General features: G+C 34.9%; 1 protein-coding gene across 4 annotated transcripts; it reads left to right on the top strand.

Annotated features, from left to right (window-relative positions):
• Positions 1 to 4927: 4927 nt before the first annotated feature.
• LOC122007882 (maspardin-like) lies at positions 4928 to 13588 on the top strand. 4 transcript variants are annotated; one of them, XM_042563412.1, is made up of 8 exons: positions 4928 to 5232; positions 6136 to 6261; positions 8490 to 8588; positions 9714 to 9856; positions 10430 to 10538; positions 10987 to 11094; positions 12887 to 13000; positions 13075 to 13588. In XM_042563412.1, the coding sequence occupies exons 1-8, from the start codon at positions 5158 to 5160 to the stop codon at positions 13462 to 13464; spliced, it is 1164 nt and encodes a 387-aa protein (XP_042419346.1). In that variant the 5' UTR covers positions 4928 to 5157; the 3' UTR covers positions 13465 to 13588. The 4 variants fall into 4 exon arrangements, with proteins under 4 accessions (XP_042419346.1, XP_042419347.1, XP_042419348.1 ...); XM_042563413.1 differs by having other exon boundaries at positions 12890 to 13000; XM_042563414.1 differs by having other exon boundaries at positions 6215 to 6261; positions 12860 to 13000.
• The last annotated feature ends 455 nt before the right edge of the window (positions 13589 to 14043 follow it).

The raw sequence follows: 14043 nt of genomic DNA on the forward strand, positions 1-14043 counted from the left end.
CATCTTGAGTACATGAGACCCAACTTGGTTGTCATCCTCCACATGGTACAAAATAGTGTTCAAGAGGTTTCATACCTCTCTACTCTCGCACTCTCTCAGAAGAGTTCACGCAAGTGCTGATCAATCTCCCTAGCACTCATGTTCTTATGCTATCTCTGCAACTCGGGAGACATAGAAGATAACATGATGCATTGTACATCCAGTGTATCTTCCATATACTGAGAATAATATGATTGATCTTCATCTGAAGCATTAGGTGTAGAGTCTTTCAATGGTTCATTTTTGAGCACGTAAATTTTTCTCTCGTGTTTTAAAATGATTTTCAGTTTCCTATACCAATCCAGGTAGTTGGAACCAAGGAGGATATTCTCTTTCTCGAGAATGCTTCGCAGTGATAAGGTACTTGTATTTGCCATTTAAAATTTAAAACAGAGTTTTAGTATTTGTGGAATATATTTTATAAGATCTTTTATAACTCCTATTATTTTATTCAAGTCCAACAAACCTCACTGTTAGAATCGAGAATTGGTTGGTAACAATTTCTAATATGGCCGAAACCCTGAATCATATAGAATGCATATAGCTGAGCTGTACCTACATGCTACATTCATCAAGTAGGCCTTAAGTTGTCAATCACAAATCTATATGACTTTCGGTATGTTCTTATTGAGCCTTATATTCTCAACACTTGCCCCTCAAATCAGTTAACCTTAGCTGAGCTAAACAAGTCAATCTACTAATAATTATGATAAATTATAGATGTTTTGACACAAGCTCACAGCTGCGTTGTACTGACCTATGTAAAAGCTCTAACTATCATCATAGTTATTAATGGAGGGCTTTTAACAAATCTTGACTTTAATATATTTAAGAGATTTTATAATTATTAAAATGTCTCACCATAATTAACTTCTTGTGCATTTGAGTAATCTCATTACGAGATTTATCTATATTAATCCTCTTAGTCTTTTAAGACAAATAGGTCTCAGAGATTTTAACATGTTAATCTACTTATGTCATAAGGAATTTATATCTAAATTACAACATGTATTACTTTACATGTTTTAGACAAAATTCATTTCTATCATGAGATATTACGACATATAACTTGAAATAAAGAAATTAAGATTTCTTTGAAATCTTTCGAAACACTGATTCCTCAAATAAATTTTTAAGAATTGGCTTCATACTATATGATCCAACCATGAATTGGCTCTGATACCACTGTTAGGATCAGAGCACAGTGGAAGACATATAATGAATTATGAATCTTTTCGTGGTACATATAGTTTTACACATAATAACATAAAAAACATACCTCTAGTCCTCGATAGGCTTGAATGATATTACAAACAGATAAGAGCTCCACGTATGACAACTCTGGCGGTATCTACGTGCACTAGATCACGAACTTGATACAATCTATTAGGTGCTCGCCTCTTGGATTGACAAAACCTTAAAAGCACTACGATCTCTTCCAAACGAAAAAGAGGTTGACGAAGGAGAAATGGAGAGAAGGAATTCTACTCTTTAACATTTCCGAGGATGGATACTTATAGCCTCTAAGGAATACGAAGAGTTAAGTTCTTAATAAATTCATCATTTATGATCTTCATTAATTAGGAAGATGAAGAGTTATAGCATCCATAAATTCTTTATTTATAATCTTCATTATGATGACTCTTTAACTTCTCCATTAATTATCATTATGATGACTATTCGAATTGTCCATTAATCATCATGATTATGGCTATTCGAATTCTCTCTTCTTTGTATCAAATAAATCCATATTTGATCTTGATCTCGACTCACTTTTGATACCATTGTTCATGTCTACGTGCTATGCGTGCGACCCTCTAGGTTTTATACACGAAGGTAATGTAAATCCATACACAGACTAAGGTAACGGTCTAACAATAATTTTTAGTCACCCAACGCGATAAAATTAATATCAGTCATAAACTATAAACAACCATGAACCGATTACTATGTAATTCAATCTATTCATCTAAGCCTACATCCTAATTAATTCGAAACATTATGCATCATTACCAAATTAATTATTTTACTTGATTTTCAAGATATAATAGTCTCCTCTTGAATGATAAATCATTCCTTCCATGGCTATGAATTTCGAGTCACTAATATCTCTATCAAATAGTCAGGATGTTAACTCCTAATCCAAGAGAACGATGAATCCTCTATTGACTCAACACTATTCTCTCTACGCTTTGTCATACACCCAACTACCATATTAATCACAATCTGATTAAAGAATACTTTTAACGGCGTCAAAGCACATAACTTCACGCATAGAATAAATGAAGGTCTCAAGTAAAAAAATCAGTTACACTCATTCATAAGAGGAATAACCAATGATGCTTAATATGTGATCTTCTCTTGAGCGAGTAATGTCCAGTGTACCACTAAACTCAAGGCACCCTCAAGTACAATTTGGATATTCATCTCTCGATCTATCTCGACCTAGTCATACTCAACGTTGATCTAGATATCCATGACCTCTCTAGATATCTATCTGATCAAGGTCTGTTTTCAGATTAATATACCCATTAATTTGTGGGACTTTATCATTAATCATATACGTACAAAAAGTAAATAATTAATGATAAATTCTTGCCTTTATTAAATAATTATCCACAAAATATATAAGGAGTGTCTTGACACATAAGTGCACACACTAACAGTTGTGCAGACACGTTCGTAGTACGTGGGCGAACACAGAAGATGTGCTACAAACATGATCCAAAGACGTGGGTTAAGGCGCGTGAAGTGCACGGAATGCATGGTGAGAACATTTCTCACATGTGGAAAAAGGCGAATGCGTTTATCCCCAGTGTCCCCGTCAACCCGTCCCAGGGTCAATACGGAGGAGGTAAATCACGAGCAGCTACTAGCCTTTGGAATAGTGACTAACATATAAGGGAGGTATTTACCTCGGCTTTGTTGAGATTCAAACCCCAGACCTTATGGTGGCAATACATCATGCGCTAGCCACTAAACCGTCCCAAAGGGACATAGGCGCACATACAAATATATATTTTCTATTAGCCTCCTTTTTCATTTTATTCTCCTTTTCGTGAGGGTTTGACTTTAGCATCGGATAGGTTTTGTCATGTATACCACCTTGGCTTACCTTCTAATTCTTTTTGGACACTCTTAGTTTTCTTAGAGCTTTTGTCGTCATCGAAAATCTTAATTTGTTAGAGTAGGTTGTCTGCTCAATGAGTGTTCATGAACCCTTGCACTACTAGACTCAACACAAACCAACTCTGTCTCGACAAAAGTTGCATCGATAGAAGTCGATCTAGCTCACATCTGACTCATGCCTACCGCCTAAGTACTCTGCTCCAAAGCCCAGGGGTAATCAGATCATTAGAGATTTGAAACAACATGCATATATTCAAGGTAGGAGACATTATGCCTCTGATCATTTTAAACGGAAAAAATTCACACTCAAATCTAGGTGACGTTTGGTTTAGAGGTTTGGGAATGAGGGAATCAATTCATTCCTAAACCTTATGTTTAGTTAATGAGAATAGAATTAAAATTTTAGAACGAAACCCCAAAACTTAGATTTTGATAGAACCCACCTCCTTCCGTAGTTTTTGATGAGAATGAGAATTAAGTTTTGGATGAAAATACCTTTAATATATTTATTCAATTTTTCTTTCATATCACTTTTTCTCTCTTTGTTTTATTTTATCATACTTTCTCTCTCCTCATTCTTTCATCACACTTATCTCTTATCATACTTTCTCTATTCTTAATCTCTCCCATTATATATTTTTGTTTCTCATTTTCTCTCATCACACTTTCTCTCTCTTCATTTTCTCCTATCATACTTTCTCTTTCCTCATCCTCTCTTATCATGATCTTTCTCTCCCATTACACTCTCTTTTATCAATTTTTTATCATACTTTTTTTTTCATCATACATTCTCTCTCCTCAATCTCTCCCATCACATTCTCTCTCCTCATGTTCTCTTATCACATTTTCATGCTCTTCTAATCACTATTCCAAAGGCTAGTAGCTGCCCATGATTTACTTCGTCCGTGTTGACCCTGGGACGGGTTGACAGGGGCGCTGGGGAAGAGCGTATTCGTCTTTTGCCACCACATTTTCATGCTCTTTATTATCTCATTATCTTACTTTCTCTCTCCTCATCTTCTCTCCACATATTTTCTCTCCCATCACACTCTCTTTCATCTTTTTTTTCTCATTACCCTTTCTCTCTCCTTAATTTCTCACATCACACACTCTCTCTCCTCATTTCCTCTCATCACACTTTCTATCTCTTCATTCTCTCCCACCATACTTTCTCTCTCATCATATTTTCTCTCCTCATCCTCTTTCATCGTATTCTCTCCCATCACAATTTCTTTCCTCATTTTCTTTTATCATACTTTCTCTCTTTTCATTTTTTTCATCACATTGTCTCTCTCATTATACTTTTTCATTCATCATTCTTTTTCATCATATTTTTCTCTTATATTCAACTTTCTCTCACATATAATTTTTTCTAGAGTAAAAAAAGAAATTTAGGTTTAATCTGATATAAAATATTCAACTAACTAAATATTATTTTTAAAAATAATATTTATATTTATATCTATTTTTATTTTATAATATCATAATTTTCATTCTCATTCCGATTAGGTGTTTGGATTAAAAAAATGATTTTAATATATTAGCAAAAGAAAACAGAAATATAGTGCGATTTAATGAAAATATTACGAGCTATTGATTTAAAATATAAACATAATGGACCTGGATGCTATTTTCTTCGATTATCTACAATGATTAACAAGTGGTTCCAGCCAGCTGTCACCTCGAGCTGTCAATTATCAGTTCGCCAGCGTAATTGCACTGTATCAACTATTTTAATCACTCTTTATTTTCATTTTTGCCCTTTATGGGGTTTCCGCTTCAATTATTTGCCCCGAGAGGTCATTGACTCCGGCAAATCCTTTGCCCCTTCTTCTGCCGCCGTCGCAGCCACCACCACCGCCGGCAAATCCTCTTACCTTCTCGCTTTCCGTCGACGTATCTTCCCCCTTCCCTCAATATAGTATCAGTACGACAATTTTCTGAAGGCTCGGCGATTACCGAGAGCAGGGCGACGCATCTATCCTCAGAATGAAGGCAGGCGTCTCGCAGGCGCCGGGGGATTACGTCTACTTCAAGTCGCAAGTACCTCTCCACAAAATCTCCGTATGATTCGTCGACCCGCTTTCTTAATTCTCGTCCTGGCTTTGACGTTAGTATTTTAGATCCCTTTCTTTTTGACAACTTATTAGTTCTTATTTATTCGTTCCGATCCTCGATTGATCGAGTATTAAAATACTAGTATGTGCGTTTTTGGGTTGTCGAAAACTACTCGCAAGTTAATTTCTCCTATCTTCCCTTGAGCTAATGGCTTTGTTTCAAGCGGCAGTTGTAGGTTTGCTCCGTAATTGAGGAATGGGGTAGTCAATTCCTGGAAAATGTTAGTTGACATTGCCTCATTTCCTGGTTGGAATGTATAATAGAAAGATATGTTTACTGAATCTTCTTTCTTTTAACTCATAAGACTAGGGATGCTCCAAGCTTTGATTCTATTGGACCTGCAATTATACATTATTTTCTTCATAACTGTGAACTTGTTGATCGTGGTCCAGTTGTTATGGTGAAAATGTTGGATCTTGGAGTGTTTTGATTGTTATCAGCATAATGCTGGACTTTAACTGATCTCACTTCTTAACACCCGACAAACATTAATTATACATGTTAGGAATCATGTTGTAGACAACTTTAACTAATTAGGCCAATGACATGATATTTTAAAGATAGACATTTTTTTTTTTTCAACACGGAGTCTTATTTTTAATCAGACACATTATTTTCATGCTTTCATATTATTTCAATAAATCACGTTAATATTTTTTATTTTGTTAGCACAAGAATCCTTATCTTTCTACAATTGCAATAATCTTATTAGTGTAAAATACTTGTGAGTCGGGATGTTAGTAATGCTTAGTGGATTGCCATAGTTTGACTATGATAGATTCATCTTTTCTTTTTCTGAGATTGTAATGTATGTTATCCATTTGATTTTTTTTTTTCTTTTTTGTGAAGATTGGTAACAAGCAATGGAGATACTATGACTTTGGTCCTAAATCAGTGCCTCCTCTTATTTGCATCCCTGGAATTGCAGGAACTGCAGATGTCTATTACAAACAGATAATGTCACTTTCCATAAAGGTATTTTTTCAATCCTTTACCTGGCATTGATGTTATTTAGTCCCCATTGCCTTGCTATGATTGTGAAGCTAGATGTTTGATATAGTTCAAATGTGTCCAATTCTTCTGTAGTTTAGCTGCCACTTGTTTTGTGATTTTATTGGGAAGTCAAGTTAGATCTTTGATATTCTTCAAATAATGTGAAAATATATGCAATATTGAAACATATGTATCAGGATTTCACCTACAAAAATCATTAAGTGTTCAGCTTCTGGTCTGTGATTCTATCTTGTTGGATTCTGTTTTTCTTTTATAATTTTTTTTTTTTTGAATATTGAGTTGAAATATTAGTTCTATGGTCTTAAGGGTTAATTGGTGCATGGTCAAAATGTTTCATTCTATTTGCCAACCAATACAAAATACTATGTCAGTACAGTTGCTTTTTTGTTTGCACTGGCAGTCTTCGATAGTGCCAATCCACAAGGCTTCTCTGGGTCAATATCTATTGGAACTGACTGAGATATAACTAATCTTTTCCCATGATTTGTTTTTCGATTTTGTCAACAAATAATGGTGAAGTGATGAAACACTAAAAATGAAAGCAAGATAAGGGGAAGAGGAGAAGCACCTGCCAACATTCGAGATAGAAAAATTCTCTTCCATGATTCATCCTTTAATTTTGTCTACATTATCATGGGGAGGAGATGAAAGACAGAGGGGAAGAGGACATACACTAATCGGAGCATAAGTAGTGACTAAGAGGAGAGATGCTAGAGTTAGAGAAATTGAATCCATATCTTATTCCTATGTGCTTTAATTTCAATTGTGTTAGTCCAAGTTCTACTATGAGTGGCCAATTGAGATATAATTATGGATATGTGGAGATATATTTATAGGTATGTGGATAGTTCAATTTCAACTAGGAGCGCTATTTCATATGATTTGACGCACACACTCATTTTGTCATCAGGAAGATATGATTAGTATCATGACCATAATCAAATAAGCAAAGGATTCAAGTATCAACCAGATCAGTAGAATTGACGAAATCAAAATCGGCGGGAACCAAAAAAAATGAAAAAAAAAAAAATAAAATAATTCTATATAAGAGATTAGAAGTATATTACAACAAATAACAAAATAATACTTTTAGTATAAATTGCTCAATTATACTAGATTGTTAATATATATATATATATATATATATATATATATATATATATATATATATATATGATAAAAGTGTCATTATTTTTTTTTTTTAATGTTATAGGATCCAGTTGGGTCCTTAACTACATTCAAATTGCGTTTTAGTTAAAGAACAACTTAGGACCATTGCTGATAGAGAGAGTTTATCATGTTCTTGATCTATAATAATCTCATGATCCATAATAATATAGTTTGATCTATAGTGAGTGAGAGATAGGTGAGACTTCAAGTCTAACAAGTAATGATAAGGTTAAACGAGTTATCCTTGCCAATTTAGGAGGATTCATACAGGTTTTTAATGAAAGGCTTGATTGGCTAACTTTTTTTATGCCTTATTAATTTAACTGAATTTTCACTTGATTTCATCTATTTTCATTCTCAATTTAACAATTTTTTTGTGGGTTCAAATCAATTTTCAAACATAGTCTAATTAATTTCTAGCAAGCTTCTCTAAATCTATAGTTTCTAGATTTCTTCTCAATCTCTATGAGCCGTTGCTTTCTTGGAGAAAATTAATAGAATCAGTCCTACCGTTGTTGTTACGAATCCAACTGTGGCAAATCCTTATCGATATTGACCAATGATTAGTTGAATGCTTCTTATATTTTTATAATTTATTGCTCCAAAATTTTAATATAATTGCTGAAGACTTGTATTTTAATGGAAATAAGTTAGTAAAAGAGGATCGTAGGATTTAAACTGAAGTGTGCATAGTGTCAACACGATGTCATATCAAAATTGTACCATTATAGTTAGAGATTGAAATGCTACTGTTTTGGTCTGTGATCAAAACTAGACTGCTCTGGCCAAAGATTGAATCTTGAGCAAGAAAAGATACTTTAAACTTCTTCTATCACAACAATTTCCTGGATTTTTTCCAAGCAGTGAAGCATGGTTAAATATATCAGTTTTAGCCTTGCATAAGGCAATCTTCCTTTGGCACTAATTACACTATTACCTTTTTTATGAATTTTTGATGCATTGCTTTTGCTATACGAATCTAGATGGCATTTTGAGCCATAATTATTTTTTCTTTGCAGGGTTACCGAGTGATTTCAGTTGATATACCGCGCATTTGGAATCACATGGAGTGGGTTCAGTCATTTGAGAAATTCCTGGATACGCTTAGTATCTATCATGTATGTATATGCATATGTTTCACTTAATTATTCTCTTCTTCATTGTTGAATTGACTGGTTTACACCTTTTTGCATTTTGTTAAAAACTTTTGCAGATTATAATTTTATGATCTGTAACTGTTGTGGTAGATTGATGAAATACACTTCCTACAGGCTGCACTCTATGCTCATGTAGTTAAATACTAAATGCCAAGGTTCAATGGGATTATTATATTTGTATGGTTGTCTTGAAGATACCATTGGAAGTTGGATTCTGCTTTTCTGAAACAAAAGCATCTGCAGTTTTATTTTTGTGAAAGATCATTTTGAAACTCAAGTCATAGGTATGGTTCAGGCCCTGCTTGTGAGTATAGATATCGGCATCAAGTTATAGGTGACCATGGGGCGAGACAAACAACCCAATAGAAGTATTGCCATGATCAATTCAACTTTTGATCAGACTATTATTTGCTCATTTGTTTTGGATGTTCATACCAGTTGACAAATCCTTTTTAACGCCTTGCCAAAAATTATACTTTTCCTTCATCTCCACATTCCATGGATGATTAGTCATTTAACAACATAGTATCTATTTACATATTACATGAATTAATGTTAAGTTTACACTGATCATGTGTAATTATGCCTATCTCTAACTATATGAGATGGGCATGTGAATAAATCTAGAGGGTTCATCAGCATCAGTTGGGTTATATCCAAAGGCCATGTCCCATACACTTATGTTCTGATGTCTCTTCTACTCATTAGCATTTCTTAATATGCTGTAACTTGACAGTTTGAACTAGGCTGTGGTGTTTAGCCAACAATACACACTATCCTTTTAGTAAATTTTGAAGGACATTATTAAGTTACACATTGTAAGCTCTATGGCATTGATTCTTGAAGTGTTATTGAGCTATATGGATATAATAGATGCCAAATGGATATATTAAACGTTCTTTTCTAAATGTAGCTCAAACTAATGGAACTTGAGATAATTTTTTTGAGGCACAAAAATGTTCAAGTACATGTTCATGTTCAGTGAGGATATAATTAACTGTACCTTTTGGAACTAAACTCATTTTTTAATTTTATTTAATGAATGTAGACCACAACAGATTAACAAGTAATTATACTGTATGCCAGATACATCTTTATGGAACTTCACTTGGTGGATTCCTTGCATTAGTCTTTGCGCAACATCGACCAAGGCGAGTTAAGTCGCTTGTTCTTTCAAACACATTTTTGGAGACGCACAAGTTTGCAGCTGCCATGCCATGGTCTCCTATGTATGTTTTATTTTCTTTACTGCAGATTGGATGAGGGTTTAAGAGTTCATTTCAACTATTATTGTTAATTGGTTTTTTTTGACCATTTTTTTATGCTAGTTGGAATTCATCCGTGTGTTGTTGAATTAAATCCTTGTTGTGTTGCTTCAAAGGGCAACTCTGTACATAGGCCTTGAGCAAAAGTGCAGGACAGTCAAATTTGTATAGACTTGTACTGTTATGCCTCAAGTATGTGATATCCAGACTTTAATGGAGTACATAGTGACATGGTCATGGTTGTGTTAAACTGTTTGTACCTTATGATAAACTGGTTTTGTCTATACTGAATTGACGTAACATAGCTAATATTAGTATCTTCTATCAAATTGTTCAATGATATTATCTGAAACAATATTGGTATTGCTATGGCAGAAATTAGAAAGTGGCAAAACAAGTCGCTACTGGTTTGGTAAACCGTGAAGTTGCCTACCACATTTTTCATCTACCACTCTAAACAGTGGAACTAACATGGCTTGTTGTTATTGAGTCTAAAAATAGAATTGCCTTTGAACATTCTTGCTGATCATATTGCAGTGTTAACTGGACGCCTGCTTTTCTGTTGAAGCGATACATCTTATCAGGAATCCGTGATGGTTCACATGAACCATTCATTGCTGACTCTATAGATTTTGTTGTTGGCCAGGTACATCCATATTTTTTTTGTGACAGATAAAATTACTTTAAGCTTTTTCTTGTTTTACTTTTGTTGAGCTGTGCAATGATGCCAACCTACTTTAGTTTAAACAGTAAGATGATAGGAACTTAGTTTTTTTTTTAAAAAAATTTAAGGTTGCATATCTTTGATTATATTGGTTTGTCTACATCTCTCGTAATCATTGATTCTAGTTTATGTTAAAGTCTTGTTTTTTTTTGCAAATTCAGCTGCTCAAATTGGTACAAATGTATCTAGAATAGTTACAATGTAGCATGTACTTATTCAATTAGATTTTTTAAATATACTATGCAGTCATTTAGTTTTGATTTCTAACCTTATTAAGATAAGCCTTAGTTTGGTTGGTAAATAAATTGACATATTTTGCACTGTTAGACTATTTCCATGATTGAAAATTTAGAAGCTTTTTAACACGCAGGTGGAGATTTTATCAAGTGATGATTTATCCTCAAGGCTAAAGTTGAATGTTAATGCTGCATCAGTTGGACCTCTTTCGCTCTCAGATTCCTTCATCACAATCATGGATGTAAGTCCTGGTCTGATATTGCTTAACCTTTAGGGTGTAGCAGGATGCAACAATATATATGAAATTGAAAAGGCAAGGAAGAGATCATGACAAACTCATTTATTTACGAGCACTATTGGAAGAGAGAACATATGCATTAGAATATACATAGAGGCATGCAAAATGTTTTGTGCCTTTTTCATCATTCAGTGCTTATTTAGAATTGTCTCCAATGATGATTTTCTTAACAAAGATAAGTTTCTACTTGTGCCAAATGCAATTGTACCATCTAGAAATGTTGCAATTCTTAATAATATGCCCTAACTACAATCAAATAGATCCAATGATTTGTGAACTCAGTAGTTCTTGCACACTTAACTATGAAATAGATTGAGCTTGATGGGATATTATCAAACTCACTACTCCGTTCTGTTACCAAGCAAGGTCTGTGTTTAACTTTGTATATCTGGTGCGCTTATTGTGCTTATCCTAAGTCTGTTATGGTGTATTGCTGGAGTAGTACATGCCAATTTGTCAGAATTACTACCAGTCAATATCATTTAGAAAAGGGGTAAAAGTCAGATTTTTTTTTTTTAAAGGAAGAATACCCAAATGCCTTTTCTAGGATTGGAGAACTTCTATGGGGATTGGTCGTTGTATGTTTTCGTTGTTAGATATCTTCTTTCTCATGCTTAGAAGGTTTTTTTTTTTTTCAAACCTTAGCTAGGTGTAACTTTATCCCACTTTCATTTAGAATTAGCCAGGATCAAAAGTTTCTCGAGTAGAAGTCTATATCCTGGTCCCCACTTGGACTATGCTAAGCACTATTTAAAGTCTCGTTCCGTGTCGGTCGGCATGGGCGAAATATCTTGTTTCACCTATCGACCCAAGCCACGGGCACTTTTGCACGCACAACACGTGGCTTCTCTTTGAGCACCTTTGCACGCACATATCTTGTTTCACCTATCAGTGGCTTAATTTTTTTGGGCACCATCATTAACTCTCTCTTCTTTTTGCTTCCCCATGTGAGCACCTTCACACGTCCATCATTGCACGATGACATTGCATCATTATCTCGTGAAACCACTATCTTTCATGAGTACCTGCATCAAAACCATGCTAATTCCTCCTTGCTTCATGTCTGCATTGGCTCCTCCTCCCTCCGTGCTAGTTCCTCCTTTGCATCAAAACCATGCTAAAACCCTAGCTCCTTCCCTGGCATCAAAACCACATAAAACCCTAGTTGATATAGGTGAGTCCTCTCCTACTCTTCTTCCGACACCAACATAGCTGATATAGGTTAAGCCTCTCCTACTCTTCTTCCTCTTCTCTCAACATCAACTGACACTGGTGTTCTTCCTCCTCCCCTTCCCCTTCCCCTTCTCTTCCTTGAGCACACCATTGGCACCAATGATACTGTGTTGAGCCGATCAATGATGGGAACTCAGGCATGGTCAGTTACCATTAATGGCGCTCTAAATTAGTTACTAATTACAATTTTTTATTGCCTTGCCTGTTATAGTGAGCTAATTAACTCTTGACCATTGTATCTGATGATGTATCTCGACCATATCATTGTCACGCCTTTCAGTTCTAACGTCATCTAGTATAAGCAAAAGAACAGTTTCATCACATATTGCTTTGTAAATTAATCACTCAAATGCCTCATTGCCAAGTTTCTGATTGCCTTAGAAACCTAAGGTCTCTTGACCATAACTACCCAAATATCTCATTATAAGTGTCTGATTTCTGGGGCATCATTTAATCATTGCTTCTGTTTCTTCAGACAAATGACTACTGTGCTGTTCCTCAGCAGCTGAAAGATCAAGTGAGTGAAAGGTTTCCTGGAGCTAGGCGAGCCATACTGAAGACAGGTGGTGATTTCCCTTTCCTTTCTCGTCCAGATGAGGTGAACCTATACCTTCAGGTACTGGCAATCTCTTAATTGATTACTTTCCTATTCCAAATTCTGGCTTTTATTACATGGTAAGAAATGGGCAGCTCCATCTAAGACGAGTAGGGGTTGAAGCACAGCTAGATAATCAACCAGGAACTTCGAAAGATGATGGTGCTGATCAGTCCACTGATGATAACCAGGGGGGAAACAATTTTGACAGTCTTCCTGGACAAAGAAATGACGGAGCTAATGATGGTGCCTATCAACCCAAAACTTCTGGACAAAATGGGGATAACAATGGTTCTGATGAAACCAAATCATCGGGCCCTAACACAGACAACACCAGTGGAAGTGTTTTAAGCAGTGAAGACATTGGCATCATGAAGGAATTCATGGCCTTCCAACTGCTTGTCCAAGCATCGCTCTTCCCTGTAATTCTGCAACACCAAATGGGTGCATTCTCTGTCAGTTGTAAAATGTTGTTCAATGTTTAGAGACTTTGTTTAGCATACAAATTTCTTGTGCAGTTGTAGTTATGGGTTCATACATACAAGTAATTACATGAATTTGTTTTAAAAAACATGCTCTGAGAAAAATGTGGTGAGCTCATTTCAGTCGTGTGATTATTTTGGTTTCATTTTTTTGGTTAAAGCAAATGAATTGCTTACAGGCTGCTTTGAATTTGTATTATGTTCAATAAAAACTGAGAAGAGTACCAACTTACAGTTTCCCACAAAATGACGAAACAGACTGTTTGCATATCATGCTGTATAGAGAAGATAGTTCCACTGATGATCCTACTTTGTGGAGAATTAGCTGCTCTTGTTATCATCATTTGTAGGAAAACTTGCATCATTTTTTTTAGGCAATCCACATGTTCAAGTTCTTCATGAGGCAGATGAACTTCCTTCCTAGTTTGCCTATTGGATAAATTCAGAATACAATTTATGCATACTTAGAACCCCATCTCTAGATTATTCATCTTATTTGGACTTGGAATCTTTTTTATTATTCCTTTGCATTGTGGGGTTGCATCATCATTTTTTCGCACAAGGCAAGTATATATTGAACTA

This window comes from Zingiber officinale, chromosome 8A, assembly GCF_018446385.1.
Source record: "Zingiber officinale cultivar Zhangliang chromosome 8A, Zo_v1.1, whole genome shotgun sequence".
In the NCBI taxonomy this organism is placed as follows: Eukaryota; Viridiplantae; Streptophyta; class Magnoliopsida; order Zingiberales; family Zingiberaceae; genus Zingiber; species Zingiber officinale.

Excerpts from the sequence above, each read along its gene's own strand:
- LOC122007882 (XM_042563411.1), top strand. The coding sequence starts at position 5,158 with ATGAAGGCAGGCGTCTCGCAGGCGCCGGGGGATTACGTCTACTTCAAG. Across the intron at positions 8,589-9,713 it reads ATACGCTTAGTATCTATCAT|ATACATCTTTATGGAACTTC; the intron begins GTATGTATATGC and ends ACTGTATGCCAG. Across the intron at positions 9,857-10,429 it reads GCCATGCCATGGTCTCCTAT|TGTTAACTGGACGCCTGCTT; the intron begins GTATGTTTTATT and ends ATCATATTGCAG.